The sequence below is a fragment of the Anas acuta genome, chromosome 23, assembly GCF_963932015.1.
Source record: "Anas acuta chromosome 23, bAnaAcu1.1, whole genome shotgun sequence".
In the NCBI taxonomy this organism is placed as follows: domain Eukaryota; kingdom Metazoa; phylum Chordata; class Aves; order Anseriformes; family Anatidae; genus Anas; species Anas acuta.
In genome coordinates, this window is record NC_089001.1 from 7,170,641 (window position 1) to 7,188,597 (window position 17,957).

Consider the following 17,957-nt stretch of genomic DNA (forward strand, 5'->3'; position numbering starts at 1 on the left):
GACAAGCAGCTCGCACCCCACGTTCCTCACCTGCAGGAGCTCCTCCCAGAGCACTTCCCGGGGAGATGCAGCCCCCTGGGAACACCACAGCTTGGACACCAGCCCGGTTCTCTGTTCGGCCGCGTGGCCGGCCCTGGAGGCTCCTTCCCTGGACCCCGTGGCCGCAGGAGGGATTCACCACCCTGGTGGGAGGAGGAACGGGAGTAGCAGTATTTCTTAATTGAGCGTGCTGAGGAATCTGAGCGAACCCTTGAGCAGCCTGTGTCAGGGAGGGGCTGCCCTTTCAAGTGAGCTCATTTAAGCTGTACGTATGATTAATTAGCAGCTTAGAAGTGATGGCTCCGAAGCCAGGGATCAGACAAGTCACTTTTGCCTTCCACAGAGCCCATGGCATCTGGCCGGCAGGGGCGAGGACTCGATTTAGTCATTCACTTGGAGCAGTAAAGCCCTCCCAGCCCCAGGAAAGCTGAAATCCTGTTCCCAGGGGTGAGCCCATGGGAGAGAAGTGAAGCCTTCCAAGGACAGTGGCCTTCCTTGGAACCATCTTTGGTTTTTTCACCAGCCCCACGTTTGCTGGCCAGGCTTCTGGGTGGAGAAGATGGATGTGTGCAGACCCTCCTGCCCAAATGCTTCCACTCCCTCCCGCAGCCCCGGAGGAGCGCAGACCACTGCTACATGTCTGGTAAAAACACCACACCAACGGGGTTACTCAATCAAGGTTTTAATTGACTTGAGCAGAAGGAACAGTTTCCATAGCAATGGGCTGTCGGCCCCAATTTGTACAAAACCCAAGTATAAAAAGAAAGCAACAAAACCCTTTAAAAAAAACAGACACAACACATTTATTAGGATAAAAAGATACAAAAGCAACCCCGCACTGGCTCTGCCAGCTCACACTCTTCCTGCCTCCTGGAACTTCTTAAGCAGAGGTTCATCAGCCCGCAGGGCGAAGGTCAGGGCCCGTTTCTGGTAGTAGGACGAGTCCAGCACCAGGTTGTCGATCACATCTGACAGGAGATGGGCTCTCTCCACAGAGGTGCCCGGAGCATCATAGCCCAGAGCAGTGAAATGCACGTGCAAGTGGTAGTAGGAGGGCTGGTAATGCAGGTAGATTCGCAGCTGGGATCCAGGCACACCAAAGCGCTTTGCTATGGCTTCCTGAGGAGAAAAACGGGTCAGGAAGGGTAACGTGCAGCAGAGGCAGGGGTGATGGGGAGCAGGTGGGAATAAAGACCCCAGACGGATGGAAAGGAGAGCCCCCAGGTGCCATAAATAAGGAGAGAAAGGCAGAGAGTAACCAGCCTAACTCTGGCTGGCAATGAGTTTGCAGAAGGATTGAAATGGGTGGAGAAGCTTCAGGCAGTGAAAACATCAAAGGAAGCTGTTAAATAAACACCCCACCAAGAGGGGAGCCCCGCTCACACACCCTGCTGTCTGACAGCCGGGAGCAGGGGGGCCTGAGTCCTGTTAGGCAAAGGAAAGACAAAAAGGAGCAATTTCTGCTTCCTCCATCCTCACAGCAAGAGAGATGGGGAAATTCGGAAGGGCAGAGCTCTTCTCTGCCAGCCCTCATCCTCCGGCTGCCCCACTTCTCCGTACCAGGACGTGCTCTCCGCTCTCGCTGTTTTCCATTCCTCCCTTATCTCTTCAGCTCGCTCAGCAAGTTGCAGGATCCCGTTACCAGCCAGTGTAATTAAAGCTATAAACAGCAACAGCAAACTCCAACACACCGGCTTGGTTTGCTGCTCAGCACACTGCAATCCCCTGACTAATCTCTTAATTGATCTCTGTTTTCCCCAGTGTAATTAGTTTCCAAATTGAATGAATTTCCAAAAATGAATGCAGTGAAGGGAAGAGGAACTATCACACACCGATCTATACGGCCCATTACCGAGCATGCCCCGGTGTTGGGCTGGAAAAGTCACCAGCCAGAGAAAATGGTCGAGGTCAGACAGGAGGCTGCTAGCACAGGAGGATAAGCTCAGCTCTTGACGTGTGCTGTACCCCTGACAGGGGAGAGAGGTGAGGTGCTCGCTGCCCATGGTAAGCAGTCCCAGTTCCAAGGCAGGCAGCGGTCAGACTTTGTTCCCAGCCTGGCTGCCAAAAGGAAGAGGGTGTTTTCTTCTCAAAGAAGAGCAAGGCTTTGCTCCAAAGGGACGGGCGGTCTCCCAGACAAGTCCACCACCTCTCCAGCCCCTTCCAGAAAGATGTTTCCTTCTCCTGGAACACGCCACACCAGCACGCAAGCCCAGAGACATAACAGCATGAGGCTGAAGGCAGCAGTATGCAGATAGCGCTGCTCTCGAGCTATGAAGGAGAGCCTCAGCTCCAACATCAGGACTTAGCACCACGCGGTGACGTACAAACAGACGTCTGGTGGCTGCAGGAGGAAAGAAAAGCCACCAGGGTCTCCAGAAAGGGATGCAGGGAGGGCAGCATGGCCAGGCTCGGCAGGGCATTGCTGGGAGGGGTTTCCCACAGCAACAGACCCTTGTAAGGCAAACAGAGAGCACACTGCCCACAGGGCAGGCTCTGCTCTGGTCTCAGGAAGGGAAAGAGGCAAGGGAGGCATTCACACCTCCCCCCCACCATCTCCCATGAGAGGGGCTAAATCAAGGAGGAAAGGAAACCAGAAAATACTTCCCATGGCCCTACGGAGACTTGCTGCTTTGCTAGGCACCGAGCCCTGGTCAGTGCCTGGAGCAGCCCAGGACGCCTGTAATGTATCTGGCCTCAAGGGCACAGAAGTCAGAGCGCGAGGCAGGATTTAAAGCGCCCTCTTTGCATTAGTGCTCCATTCCCCCCTCAGCACTGCCCAGGGAGACCCATCAGCCAGCCACTGCAGCACAGTGTCCCCACCTTGGGGGGCCACCCAGCACGGCACAGCAGCAGCACCCCCAGGCACCCCTCTGCTCCCCACTGCTGCTGCACGTGGCAACGCCGCACAGGGCAGCAGCTGCAAGGAAAGTCACTGTCAACTATTAACGGATGGCCCCTGCTAGGCACAGGGCTTGCACTGCAGCACAATAACGTGAAGGACCTTGGGAGGGAAACGCTAGCATTTCTCAGCTGCTGGTCTGCACACAGCAGGTGGTTCTTTGCCAGAGCTGGGCTCGCAGCCACCCCAACTGCTGGGGAATTCAGGCAGGGACCAGAGCAGCGCAGCAGCCCAGGCGTCTGCTGCCCTTGCGCTCACCTTGCCTTCCTGCAGGATGTTCTTCAGCAGAGGCAGGTGCTCCCCTGTGAGGTCCCGAAGAGACTTTACATCCCGGCGCTGAACGAGGGCTATCAAGTAGAGGTCGTACAGCTGCGGACAAACAGACACAGGATGCTGATGAGGCTGACAACAGAACAAGCAGCGGAGACTTGAGCACGTTGGCCCCGACACACCAACATGAGCTTTCTACGCTGTGTCACAACACAGACACACACGTGTGCTCACTACCTGCTGTCTTATTTAACCATTGTCTAAGCTGGGTGGAATCCCAGCTGAGAACCCCTGTGTGAGATGCGTTCACCTACAAACCCCGTGTGTTTTTAATAACCCTTTCTGGACAAATTGTTTTTTTTCAGCTGTTGGAACAGTAACAAACAGAAGACAAGAGCCTTCTCCCAGACAATAAACATATGATCACAAATTTATTCTCACTTTTAAAGGCAGATAAAGCAAACTTTTTCTACTGTAAACACAGCGCTTGTAGTCACTGGGTTTCATTTCACTGCTCCAAGATGAAAACAGTCCCCGAGCCTCCTCTACCCTTTGTTTCCCCATGTTTCAGCCTTCACAAGCACTGCCACCTTCCACAGAAATAACCCGCTTCTCACATCTCCTCAAGCGTTTCAGAAGCACTTTTCCCAGTACGCAGCAAGCCTGAAGACCCCTGCACAGGGCAGGAGAGGCACCAGGTCCGTGCAGGGCTGCAGCCGCCCGAGGCACGGAGCTGAGCGCAGCCTTTCTGCGGAGCAGGCGGGTGGCTTATCTCCGTGCCCCGGCGAGGATTTACACCGCATTCCATCGGCCACAACTGCGACTGTAGATTTTTCCGAATGAAAAGCTTCCTATATTTCCACTGCACAAACAGCGGGCCACTTTCCAGTCGCTCCCGTTCTATAAATAACCGTTTTCAGGATCTAATCATCCACCTGACAGCCCCGCTGCAGTGAAATACGGCCGCTCAGCAGCTCTCAGCCAGACCTTTGGCACCTCCGGAAGCACTTACCGAATTAAACGTTTAACAGAACACAGGGTCGTGGATCACTGTATGTCAAAAATAAATAAAAATCAAATGCTCAGTCAGATCATTGTGTGGCACTGCTGCACAGGGGATAATAAACATGGAGATGAAGTCCCTTTTATAGGGATCTGACTGTGCAGAGAGGCAGAGGCAGCCAGAAGGACACGACAGAGGCTCACACACCATTAACAGAGACGATCTGTAGCAATACCCACAGTTGCACGTCACCCACACCTGAACCTACCTGTGCTCTCTGTGCTACGCTGTGTTCTGGCAAGCAGTTGCCCGAGGCTACATCTTCAACTGCCTCTATTTCCGAAACCGAATCCTCCTGATAAACAACCCCTCTCTGCAGCATTTAATCCCTGTCTCCTTCAGTTTACTTAGAGGTTTTCTAACGATATAAACACGAAAGCAAAGGGTTTAGATATCCAAGACCCAGCAGATCTTTTCAGGGTTATAAGAAACCCATCTGGCTATTCAGAAACAGATGTTTATGCCAAAAGATGCTTGCAGAACCCTGTCTTGGGACTCTTGAAATACAAAGCTTTTATTTGCCTCCAGCCAACAAAGCAATTCTCATGGTTTGATTTGATTCTCAAAGCAGCCCTGTGCACAGCTCCAAGAAAGATGGTGTATCAAGTTTGTCTTCTTCAAACCAGAGCTGGCTCGCAGGAGAAAAGCAAACATCCCCTCTCCTTAGAACAACATCTGTATGTTACTGTTTGAAACAAATAAGCCTGTTGCTAAAAAGGCCCTCAATGATGTCATGCACAGCACCATTTCAGGCAACGCCTCAGGGCTCCTGCGGGTTTGAGAAGAGGAAAAAAGCTAGAGGGATCTAAAACCGGCCTTCCAGCCGCATGTTTAACAAGAACTTGATTCCTCTGCACAGGCCAAGCTGTCAAACCGCTGTTGCAGTCTTTTTTAGGTGTCAGCTTACCCATGCTAAGCATGGCCAGCTGATCCTGGCCAGCCGCCCGCTAGCCTGCAGCTCGATGGTAGACAGAGGCACCGAGAGGCTCCAAGGAGGAGGAGGTCAAGGCAGCTGAGCAAGCCAGTCCTGCAGCCCACTGCTGTGGGCAGGAACTGGGCAGGAAGGGACGCACTCGCAGGCATCGGCAAGGGCAAATCCTGTGCTCCAAAGCGGCAAAAAAAAGATCCAAGAAAACTCAAAGTGCTACCAAGGACCGTCAGGTTGACTAGCAGCAGCCACTCCAGCCTGCTGGAGGTCAGCAGCAAGCGGGAAGACTTCAAAACACAAACAGGAAACCTTCCTCCCATCCATCAGCCTGAAATAACTACAGGTGAATTTGCAGGATTTGCAGGCAGAGCACAAGGCGACACTGTCGAACAGAATTCTAAGCCCGTGCTCTGGGGAGGTTCGGAGAGTCCTGCTGGGAGCCCCATCTCGCTTCCCTAATTTAATTTAGTAGCCTACGGCTGTGAGCCGCTGCTGGCAGAGCGTGCTGATGAGATGAGTCGAAATCTGAACATCTGAGGGCTTTGAAGAGCAGCTGCAGGGATGAGATCTGTTCTGACAGGTCCCACATTTAACCTAATACATTAGGACTTGAGACACATTGGACCCAAACACATTCAGTGTCTGTCAGAATACAATTTATTTATGCCAATGACTAAATTAAAAGACGTACCCTCTTTGCTGAGCACACATCCAACTTCCTGCAAGGCAGGAAAAACAGTCCCAGTCCTCCTGATGACAAACAGGAGACATGTACATACCCTGCTCAGCACAAAAGGCCAAGCTGCACACAAAAGCCTGTACGAAGAGCTCCCAAATAAGACTTCCCTTACTCCGCAGCTTCTCCTCCTTAAGGAACTCCCCTGCTGCAGAAACATTTTTCTCAAATTAAAATCATTTGTACACGGCTAACAGCAAGCTCAGCAGTTCACTGGTCCGTTTGCATTTTCCAGGCGTGGGATGTTGAGCCCGCCTGTGAGCGCTGACATCAAGCCCTGCTTGTTTGGTAGGATCCATCGGGAGGATGGAGGGAACCGGTGCTCACAGCAAACCCTGAGGCTACCAGGTTCAGCCGTGGCTTGGTGCTGCCCGCAGCCAAGAAGAAATATCTTGGCTCAGAGACAGAAGTCAACACCCCTTGCTGGGACGCTCTCTCATCTGCCTGGGAAAGAGACATTCAGCACAAGGGGCTATAAATCCTGAAGGCCACAGATGTAGAAAATAAAGTCCAAGCCCTTGTCTCAGGGTAAAGAATCACAAAAATCACCCAGGAGTCTATACCTTCTTTTTTTTTTTTTTAAAAAAAAAAACACAGAAAGCATCCAGCTGTCAACAACTCCCATCACCTAGAAGAAAGTACCCATGTGTAAGGCACTGAACTCCCCGACACCTCCCCAGTCCTTCCCCAGAGCCTGGAGGAGCCAGGGCTCGAGGGCAGGCTCTGCCCCAGGGCCAGCTGCTGTGCTGCTCCAGAGGCAGCAAGGGCAAACGGCAAGGGCAGCTGTGGGGAAGAAATCAAGAAAATCCTGTTCGGCTCACACACACACATTAAAAAAAAAAAAACACAAAAAAGCCACAGCAGCATGGATAAACCTCCCCTGAAGACAAATCCTACCATCTAAGTGCTCCCTAACCAAACCTGGATACAGCAGGTCTCTAGAGAAAACTGAAGTACATCTTCCAGCCCATCTGCCTCCAGTGCTGATCCGAACCACTCAGTTTGGTTCCAGTGAGTGAGAATTTACACTAAGACTTTGCTCAGAGCAAGGAAAAGGACAGCACATTGCTGCCAATTAACTTTTTGGGATCACTATGTATTGCACCATCCTGCAAGTAAAGACACTGAACGGCACGAGCAAGGCTGCAAGCCTGCAGCACGTCGCCTGCTTCGCACACTGAAGGTCGCACCTCTGGGGGAACAAGTGGAAATGCAGGCTCAATTACTTGCAGGAACTTGGCAAGGGATTTTTGGAATAGCTGATGTGTGGGGAATTCACCCTGTGTATGGACTACCCTGCAGTAACTTACATGTCCTCACCTGGTCATTCCCCCAAGTAATTTAGCACCAGACAGAAATCGATTCCCCTGCCTCCCGACCTCCCCCTGGCTCAGCACAGAACCACGGAATTGCACTGTGGTAACAGCTCACAAGCAGGACTATTTTTAGTTCCCATTTCTAAGTTTTCATCAAATGGTAAATCTCCCTCGCTGCCACCTGCAGAAATGTTTTGAGGATTAGAAACATGAAGGAATTTTTGACTCCAGCGAGTCAACGGGTGCAGGCTTGGAGCCTTGCTTCTTTGAGCTTCGGGTATTTCATCTCCGCAGGCACGCTGTGGGCCTTGATGTCTACAGGCCACGGAGGTACCGCAGGAACTGAGCCAGAGGCAAAGGAAATAATGAGCCTCTCAATTTAGGATTATAGCCTGGGCTAAAACCTCTGAATCTCAACAAGTGACCACTCCAGCGAGGGGTTAAGCAGCTGCTCATAAGCTAACAACCATCTGTTTGATATCATGTGCAGGAGAGTTAATTGGAACAACTGAAGGACAACAACACATCTGACTGATTTATGCCTAACATTTAGGCTTACAAAAACCCAAACAAACGAATTCATCAGGAACAAATAGGCATCTGGACTTAGGTTCAAACACATCATGACAATACTCAGGCCAATACAGGAAAGAGAAAGTGAAGCTAATAAATAAATCACTGAGCAAGAGTGAGGACAGTCTGTGTTGTGCAGTGCCCACATGTGATAAAAGGCCCTGAATCACTGGCAGCATCACTGGTTAATGACAGTGTGAACAGGAAGGATACGTTCCCCTACTAAAACTTTCATTAACGTGCTATTAGTAATACAAAAGGGGACACTTCCTCTGTATTACCTCTAAACAAGCAACATCCCCTCAAAAAGAGTAGCTAACAAACCTGGTTTTGATTCCACTTAAAATCTGGAACTAGAACAAAGCCATTGGAGGGATCTTGGTTTTCATGGATGATTCGATCAGCCTCAGCTTTCTTCTCCAGGATATTATACACCCACTGAAAGAGAAATGTGATTTATAAACCAGCAGATAAAGTAAACTCAGGTACATTTAACCCAAGCTCATGGATTAGTTTGTATTTACTGCAAGTAGAATATAAAAAAAAAAAAAAAATCAACAACTTGATTTTAAGACCAAATAAATTCCTGGCCAACAACATTTGTAGTTAATTATCCATAAAAAACGCCAACAAACTCCAGGCAATTATGAGCACTTCAGTTAAAAGATACCCCCCTGACCCCACTGCATGGCACTGCACTGCTGGCTAGCTAAATTATTCAGGGATTTTTGTTTACCTCTCAAGCATTAAGAATTGGCCACAGCTGGAGATGAGGTATTGAACAGGGATGGTTTAGTCCAGTATAAAAATCGTTACATTTGCCTGCAAGAGGATTTGGAGACAATTCTTCCCGACAGGATCTAGTCCAGTATCCTCCAGCCAGATCTGGCTGCTTGGCCAGAGTCTGAGTGTGCGCAAGGTCCCAGATCGGGTCCTCGGTCTGGGGTGCCCAAGACTCAGGCTCCGACCCCAAGCTCTAGCACTAAACAAATTCTTATTAAATGGGAACGCTCACACACAGAACTTACTGTCTACTACTCAGACAGCCCATTTTCTTCTATAACCAAAAATGGTTTTAAATGGTTTTAAGTGAGCCTGACTCCAGCCACGCAGGCTGACTCAGCTGGCTAAGTGCTAAGCTCTCCAGCCAGCACATTGTGCTGCCGCCCTTCCTGCCACACGAACTTCTGCAATGCCACCTTCATGAGCTCTTCCTGCAAGTTTTGCCAAATTACTGTCTGATGGTCTTGCTTGTCATTCGCACCTTTGATTAATGGGTTGTCTGTAACAAGAACAGACTTCTGAAAAGGAAGCCAGACTCACTGCTTGCTGGGGCATTGAGCAAGCTCAGGCAGCACGAGCTTCCTCCTTCCAGCAATGAAGGCGAAGAAACCTTACCTCAGGGCAGCGGGGCGCAGCCTGACTCAGCACCCAGAAGGAAATACGCAGCCAAGGGCTCCAACCTGGCTGGTTTAACCCCAGCAAACTGAGAGCAGAGCCCAGCGCAGACCCCAGAGCCTAGGTCTCTCCCTTACCACTGGGACAAGTGCCCACACTTTTGCTTCTCCGTTTGGGGAGACAGCTGCGGACCACTGCAAGCACAAAAACCCCTGAGGGGCAGCAGCTCTCCTCTTCCGCGCTCCCCATCTGTCAGCAAACAGGCACGAGCACCCAGACAGAGCAGGCTCCTCACCAGCATGAGCAATGGCACTCCTGGAGCACGCCAGGCCCTAGCAAGATCGACAGAGGCTGAAGTCAACTCGTCTGGGGCTCAGCAGACGTCTCTCACGGCTCTGAATGCAGCTCTGGGCCTGTTTACACCTTTTACCTCCCACGCTGTGCTGAAACCTTTACAACTAGCTCTGGAAAGGAAACTCAGCTGATTTTTCCATTCGGAAAGGAAGCAGCGCATTGCTTGCAAGCCTGAGGTTGGATACAGCTCCTGCTGCTGGCAGCTAGCACTCTCTGGGTGAATACGAAAGGCCTGTGTTTTCTTGGGCAATGCATGTCTCTTGGTTTCCTGACTGATTAGAAAACAGCTTGCTGCTCTTCTTTCTCTATGTTTAAAGCTTCAACCTCCAGATTGCTTGTAATCCTTGCTCTGGTTATCCCCCTACATTCCTCAGCAGCTCCAGTTGGGCTGCTGGGAAGGAGAACAGAAGGACGTGGGACCTCAGACCCCACAGAGAAATATTTCCCCCCTGCAGCAGGACCTCCAGAGCAAAGCACCATCCAGAGACAAGTTTCTCCTATGAAATGGAAGAGGACAGGAATAAATGGCAAATTAAAATCTGCAGAAAGCATCTTTATATCTACAAGATTTCTTTTCCTGCTAACAAGCTGCCCACCTGCTCTAAACATCACCTGCCAAATGAAAAGTTTTACAGAGAGAACTGCCACTTGGTTTCCTCTAATTGCTAACAGCCTTGGGGTTTTATTGAAGGCTCCCAACGTTAACCAGGTCTCTAGATGATAGGGCAAGATGGTAGAAAATGGCTAGGCTTTGAAAGCTGAAATTAGTTTGAAACACCAATTGTTCCTCCCCCAGTCAGTCTCTGAAGAAAGAAATCCTGAGACAACTAGGTTGTAGAAAGAGCACCCCCAGTTGTTTTAGTGTTAGGGAGTGTTTAGGATATGGACAGACATCTAAACCAGACACAATACTCATCACCACCAGGCTCATCTTCCCATCAAGCTTAGGTACAGAACATTTCTGTTACCCCAGGTGGGTACAGAAGAATGGAGCTGTTGCCAGTCTTGCAGACACACCAAGCGAGCTGGGTCAGTGGCAGCTGTGCACGCCAGATGCTCAAGATAAAAGACAGCCCTTTTGGGAACTGTCAGGAGTTTAATTAATCTAATCAAAACTTAGGATCATGGTGAACTGACCTGAATACATCTCCTTAGGGACAAACGAACCTCTCCTCCCTTGATCCTTTTTTTCTGCTTAAATTTCTGGTCTTTTCTCCCTAGCAGTAATATCCTAGAGAAATTCAGATCCTCAAAGAGATTTTGGAAAGCATGTCACAAGATCGCTGTGCTTTGTGACCCTAGGAGAAAAGCAGGGCAGGAAGCTCTGCAGGAAATGAAAGTTTGCCATTTACTTTTTTACACCTCCTCTTTTGAGAAGTGCCAAGCTATCAGTACCTTAATAAGCTCACTGATCAGATGAGCTGAATTTTACACCAGTGCTTCCTCATGTGACCAGCAGGGATCAGCTGGCTGCTCTTGCTGTTTCCAGCACAAGCCTGGGGAGGACAACACATGTCCAGAAGCTGGGACCACAATAAAACTATTATGCTGAAAGTATCCACGCTTTGTGTTCTCCAGGCAGAAAACAGAGCCTCCTCTGTAGTCCTCCAGTACTTCTGTTACCCTTGATATTTCCTCTGCCTCTTTCCAAAACCACTTAAAGACAAGAAACTGCACTACCAAATGACAGAGGTCAAGGACTGACGGTCACACCATGCTGACCAAGATCTCTCAGCGCAGCTAAGGCAGCTGCTCCCAGTGGTAACCAGGAACATGTTTCCATGCACCTACCTAAAACAGAAACCAGCTCACAAGCACCCGGTGGAATGGGCAGAGAGAGAGCTCAAGCAACTTCTAAAGGCTGCTGCTACGGCAGGGAACTTCACAGCCTGCAGAGCAAAGGCACGGAGAAAACATTTGTGCATGTTGCTATAGGGTGCCAATGGACTCTGCTGTTTCTCCAGCTAATAAATGCCTCCTGTACATCACTGGTGTTGCAGTCTGACTGCTGCAAGAAACCTGAACAATGGAGCGAAAAAAAGTGAGCGGTGAGGAGCAACTGAGTGCACACTGTAGTTTGCAAGGTGCCTCCTGCCACTAGATGCAGAAAGTAAGATTCATGTTCATCTGCAAGTGATTAGGGAACAGACATCACAACAGCAAACCCCGTTAACTGTTCTGCTGCTGTTCAGGAGAGCAGAACAAAGGTGTAAGGAGAGGATACCCAAGACCTGGTGTTTGGCTTTTGTTTGAGATAAAGGAGTTCATTTTTAATGGATGGCCTCAGCAGACCCTTGTTGAGGGATTTCTTGAAACAGCAAAAATCCCATGGCTTGCTGTAGCTGAGCAAACCAAGCTACCAGGGCAACTATGAGAAGTTCCCATGACAGTGTTCCCACATCGCCCGATTGAGGAACTCAGAAAAATATTGTTACCAGTAGCTGGCTTCAAGGACAAGGTCTATGTGACTGCTAAACACAAGGGGTTGTTTTCTTGCAGGTGGGGTTGTTTTCTTGCAGTTGTTTGTCTGAGTGCTTTTGACCAATAATCTTGTGTGAAACACTGTCCACCCCTGTTAAGTTCTCTATAAAAGTTAGGCTATTCGGGCAATAAAATGGAGCATGATCTGACTCTACTGGGTGTCTGTCGTGCTTTCGGCCGTGCTTCCTGCAACATATGGCGCCCGAACAGGCTGAGACCTGAACAGGGCCTGAACAGGACATCGCAGTGGGAGACCTGAACAGGACCTGAACAGACATCGCACCGGAGCAGGACATCGCAGCACCGGAGCAGACATCGCAGCCGAGCACGGACATCGCAGCGGCGCCGGGGCAAACATCGCAGCGCAGCGGGACACCAGCGCAGCGGGACACCAGCGGCGCCGGCACATCCGAACGCAGGTAGACCAGGAGACCAGCGGTTCCGGGACCGGCGGCGCCGGGACCAGCGGCGCCGCGATCTCGCCGCGCCGTCGGGACTTCGGAGCGCCCATCCGACCGGCGCTTGAGCAGACCGGACACCGGCCCGGAAACACGGTACACAGGCCTCACGGTGAGACGCGGTACTCCCGCTGAGAGACGCGGAAAACGGTGGGGCACGGGGTTTCGCGGCGGGACGTGGAATTGCGGAGGGCCGCGGGAAATAGAGTTGCGGCGAGACGTGGAATTGCGGAGGGCCGCGGGAAAAAGAGTTGCGGCGAGACGTGGAATTGCGGAGGGCCGCGGGAAAAAGAGTTGCGGCGAGACGTGGAATTGCGGAGGGCCGCGGGAAATTGACGTGATCACGGTGTGATGCGGGACATCCGAGATCGAGCTGCTACGGGAGACCAGAGGCATCAGTGGACAACGGCAGCCGACCCTCACCGTGTGGCGAGTCGGCACAGAGCAGAGGGGCGGACATCAGGACCCTGCAGCCTGTCTGACGTAACCATGGAGGCAGCAGCAGCGGCTGTGCTGCTTCTCTCTGGCATTCTTTTTATGAGAGGTTTATCTTGCAATGCAAAAAAGACTATTCGTCCCCAGATCGGTGTTATAACTTGGTTTCTGGATAACATTCCGTGGGGTTGCCTCATTCTACGGACTATTAATGACGATTTAGCTCTATTGCAGGGCAGGAGTGCAGAGACACAGATTATGCTGCCAAATGACCACCGGCAGGCTCGTTCACAAACAGCTTCTAGGATTGCAGCTGGCACTGCCTGCAGCCATATAGCAGACGTTACACTCTCTTTCCTAACTAGTAATCATGTGTCTTATCCATTTGTGGTGAATGGTCAGTGGCAAAAAGAAAAGGGGGAGAGTAAGGGGCGGCAAAGACAAAAACGGTACCAGGAGGATGCCACTGACACTACTAGCATGGGTAATAGGAGTAGTATAAGTGACATAGGTGCAGGGCGGCGGCAGGCACTGCCGCGCTGTGGGGCATTCTGCCTGCTGCTCGCCCTCACCTGCCTGTGCACTGCTGCCGACAGTGCTAGAGCAAAATGTGAAGTCTGCTCAGACGGCAGTGATGAGAGTGCTTGTGTGAAGAAGACGTGTGCTGAATCTGACTTTGTGTGCAACAGTGGTCAGTGTGTGCCAAACAGATGGCAGTGTGATGGGGATCCGGACTGTGAAAATGGGTCTGATGAGATTGCTGATCTGTGTTATATGAGAACATGCCAGGTAAATGAAATCAGCTGTGGTCCTCAGTCAACCCAGTGTATCCTGGTGTCCTGGAAATGTGATGGTGAAAAAGACTGTAACAGAGATCCTGATTGCAAGGATGGAAGTGATGAAATTAACTGCCCTTCTCAGACCTGCAGGTCAGACCAGTTCAGATGTGAAGATGGGAACTGTGTCCATGGGAGTAGGCAGTGCAATGGTGTGAGAGACTGTCTGGATGGCACTGATGAAGCAAACTGTAACAATGTTATTCAGTGCTCTGGACCTGGCAAATTCAAGTGCAGAAGTGGAGAATGCATAGATACCAATAAAGTGTGTAACCAGCAGAGAGACTGCAAGGACTGGGGTGATGAGCCCCTAAAGGAATGCAACATAAATGAATGTGACTGTCCAGCTGGGTTTGACTTTGTAGAAAAGAGAAACTGTGGAATTGATGAATGTCAAAACCCTGGTATCTGTAGTCAAATCTGTATCAACCTGAAAGGTGGCTACAAATGTGAACGTAGCCGTGGCTATCAGATGAATCCTGCTACAGGAACTGGGAAAGGGCCATACTGGTACAAAAACACAAATAACACCTGTGATTACAATGACGCTGCTAAGCAGGGTTTAGGAGTTTATAGCATGGAGACAAGGGGTAACAACTACAGTGTTTGGAACAATTGTACAGCTTTGGCCTTGCCTCCTGATGTGCTTCTGATTTGTGGGGATGGGGCCTGGCAAGGCATCCCTGCAAATGCTGTCAGATGTCCATGTTACTTAGATAAACTCATTGTATTTGCTCCTAGCTTGCTACAGTGGCGTGAGATCACCAGACATAAATGGGCATTGCTTGCATCGGATTGCAATGATAATGTTGAATTGTGTGGGGTTGCAGCTAGAGCGGCATTAGCAATTTCAGTGCCTGGAGTGGCATCTGCGGCCGCACGTAACAACTTAGAAAAATTGGAATGCTGGGCTGAGAGGCAAGCCTATGCCACGACAGAGATACTTGAGGAGATGTTACCAGATCAAAATAGTCTGCGACATCTGCTTTTACAGGATCAAACTGCTATTGACATCTTGCTTTTGGCCCAAAGGAATGGGTGTGAGGATTTTAAGGGAATGTACTGTTTAAACCTTTCTGATCATAATGAGTCAATTCACAAATCCATTACTTTCCTGAAAGAGCATATGAGAAAAATTCAATATGGTATCAATCCTTTCAATCAATGGTTCACTGACTTGTTTGAAACAAGGTGTAGATGGTTGCTGGGTTTAGTCACAAGGGGATTAAGAATTTGGTTTATGGTGGTGGTAATCATCGTTGTGTGTTGTAAGTATAGCTAAAGAGTCACTTGTAAAACTGCTGTGTCGGGCTTGGTTTGCTCAAAAGAAGAAGGGGGAATTGTTGAGGGATTTCTTGAAACAGCAAAAATCCCATGGCTTGCTGTAGCTGAGCAAACCAAGCTACCAGGGCAACTATGAGAAGTTCCCATGACAGTGTTCCCACATCGCCCGATTGAGGAACTCAGAAAAATATTGTTACCAGTAGCTGGCTTCAAGGACAAGGTCTATGTGACTGCTAAACACAAGGGGTTGTTTTCTTGCAGGTGGGGTTGTTTTCTTGCAGTTGTTTGTCTGAGTGCTTTTGACCAATAATCTTGTGTGAAACACTGTCCACCCCTGTTAAGTTCTCTATAAAAGTTAGGCTATTCGGGCAATAAAATGGAGCATGATCTGACTCTACTGGGTGTCTGTCGTGCTTTCGGCCGTGCTTCCTGCAACAGACCCTCACCTGCAGTCAGCTGGAGAGGGCACACGCTTCCCTCATCAGTGAGTTGCAGAGGCAGCATCACAGGGGAGAGGACGCAGAGGCCACTGTCTGGCTTTAAAAGCTGTTCAGGTTGCTTCCTGGTTTCTCTTTCATGGCAGTGGCTGCACAGATTAGATACATAAGCAATCAGTTTATTTTAATGCACTGAAAAAGCAGTAATCAATTACTCAGTAAGCCTAGCATTACAGGCTGCACAGGCTGGCATGAATTGGTCCCTACAGACTTGTGTTCCTTCTAAAGACAAAAGATGAGGTAGGGGGAGGAGTGGTCAAGAAGGAGATAAAAGAAGAAACAAGTCCATTTCCACTGCCTGGGGTGAGAAGCAGACTGAAATTCAGCTTCTCCCCATGGAATATGGACCAGAGAACTGAAAGGCATATCTGTATGCAAAGCACTACAAGCGAGTTGTGATGCAGGAAACCAGTCTTTGCATTTCCACAACACCCAAGAGACACATGAAAGGCCCAGCAAATAGCACCAACACCCAGGGAACCATCCTTGTAGAAGGAACATCCCAACACAGAAAGCCTCCTGAAACCCTGAGAAACACACTCCAGATACACCTCCAAGGGAAACGTTTTTCTGTAATGGTGCAGAAATGCCACAGAACAGAAGGGGAGCTATACTGGAGGAGCCTAGGGGAAAGAGTCTGGTTTAGCATTGCTGAGCTTACCCAAAAGGTCAGACCGCCTCAAGAAAGTATGAGAGTTAAGCGGGTGTTTTCAATGGGACAGGCAGCCTCACAGCTCAGACATCTCAAATCATCTGCAGCTGGTCATGTCTGCTCAACAGGCCCCAAGCCAGAAGAGAGGGTGAAGTACTGGGGAGCTGACAATCCACAGGAGGTGCAACCCAGAGGGAGATGGGGGCAGAGCACTGCTGATCCATGTTGGTAAAAACCGCTGCCTCGGACTTCCAGAGGGCAGGCTGAACTGCTCAGGATGCTGGCAGGGAGGGTCCCTTCGGAGTCTGCCTGAAAGGCAGAGGGGACCAGGAAAGCTGGATGCTCCTCAGGAAGAAAGTCTTCAAGGTGCAGGAGCAGGCTGACCCCATGTGCCATAAGATGACCTGGTGGGGAAGAAGACTGGTGTGGCCGAACGGGGGACTTTTGCTGAGTGTCTGGAGAAAAAGAGAGTTTATGCCTGGTGGAAGAAGGGACAAGCAAGGGGACAAGCAAGCTGCTGGCATATGCAGGGAAAAAATCAGAAAGGCTATAGCCCAGCATGAGCTCAACACGGCCACTGTGGTAAAAGACGGCAAAAAATGTTTTTAGAAGTATATTAACGGTAAGAGGAGGACCAAGGAGAATCTCCATCCTTTACTGGACGTGGTGGGGAACGTGACTACTGAGGATAAGGAAAAGGCTGAGGTTCTTAATACCTTCTTCACATTTATCTTTAATAGTCAGTCCAGTTATCCTCGGGGTACTCAGCCTCATCTGGAAGTCTGGGATGTGGAGCAGAATAAACCCCCCACGCCCAGCCAGCACAGGTTCAGGAAAGGCAAATCCTGCCTGACCAACCTCATCTCCTATGACCTGTGACCCTCCTGGGGGATGAGGGAAAGGCTGTGGATGTAGCCAACCCAGACTTCAGCAAGGCCTCTGACACAGTCTCCCACAGCATCCCCCTGGAGCAGCTGGCAGCCCATGGCTATGAATGGTACACTCTTCTGCTGGGTTAAAAACTGGCTGGATGGCCAGGCCCAGAGAGTGGTGGTGAACAGAGTGAAATCCAGCTGGTGTCTGGTCCGCAGGGGTGTTCCCCAGGGGTGGGTGTTGGGGCCCATCCTCGTTAATATCTTTATTGATGACTTGGATGAGGGAATTGAGGGCACCCTCAGTAACTCTGCAGATGACACCAAGCTGGGGGGAAGTGTCGACCTGCTGGAAGGTAGGAAGGCCCTGCAGAGGGACCTGGACAGGATGGGTCGATGGGCAGAGGCCAAGGGATGAGGTTCAACATGGCCAAGTGCCGGGTCCTGCACTTTGGCCACAACAACCCCATGCAGTGCTACAGGCTGGGGCAGAGTAACTCAAAAGCTGTGCAGAGGAAAAGGATCTGGGGGTGCTGGTTGATGCTCACCTGCACATGAGCCAGCAGTGTGCCCAGGTGGCCAAGAAGGCCAACGGCCTCCTGGCTTGTGTCAGGAATAGTGCAGCCAGCAGGAACAGGGAGGTGATCTTGGAGGCCTTTTCCAACCTTAATGATTCTACAATTCTGGGGAATTCTTTACTCAGAGAGAGGTTAGGTATTGCAACAGGTTGCCCACAGAAGTTGTGGATGCTCCATCCCTGGAAGTGCTCAAGGCCAGGCTGGATGAGGCTTTGAGCAACCTGGTCTGGTAGGAGGTGTCCCTGCACATGGCAGGGGGGTTGGAACTAGGTGATCTTTAAGGTCCCT

The 17,957-nt window shown here is 50.3% G+C and overlaps 1 protein-coding gene across 2 annotated transcripts in view; it reads right to left on the reverse strand.

Annotated features, from left to right (window-relative positions):
- Nucleotides 1–705: 705 nt before the first annotated feature.
- DCPS (decapping enzyme, scavenger) overlaps nt 706–17,957 on the reverse strand; it is a 28,138-nt gene continuing 10,886 nt past the window's right edge. Inside the window, exons 4-6 of one of the 2 annotated variants that reach the window (XM_068659566.1) lie at nt 8,149–8,262; nt 3,197–3,307; nt 706–1,158 (exon numbers count right to left, since the gene is read on the reverse strand). In XM_068659566.1, coding sequence (XP_068515667.1) covers nt 892–1,158; nt 3,197–3,307; nt 8,149–8,262 — 492 coding nt within the window. In that variant the 3' untranslated portion in view covers nt 706–891. The remainder of the gene's footprint in view (nt 1,159–3,196; nt 3,308–8,148; nt 8,263–17,957) is intronic. The other variant, XM_068659567.1, reaches the window with a different exon arrangement.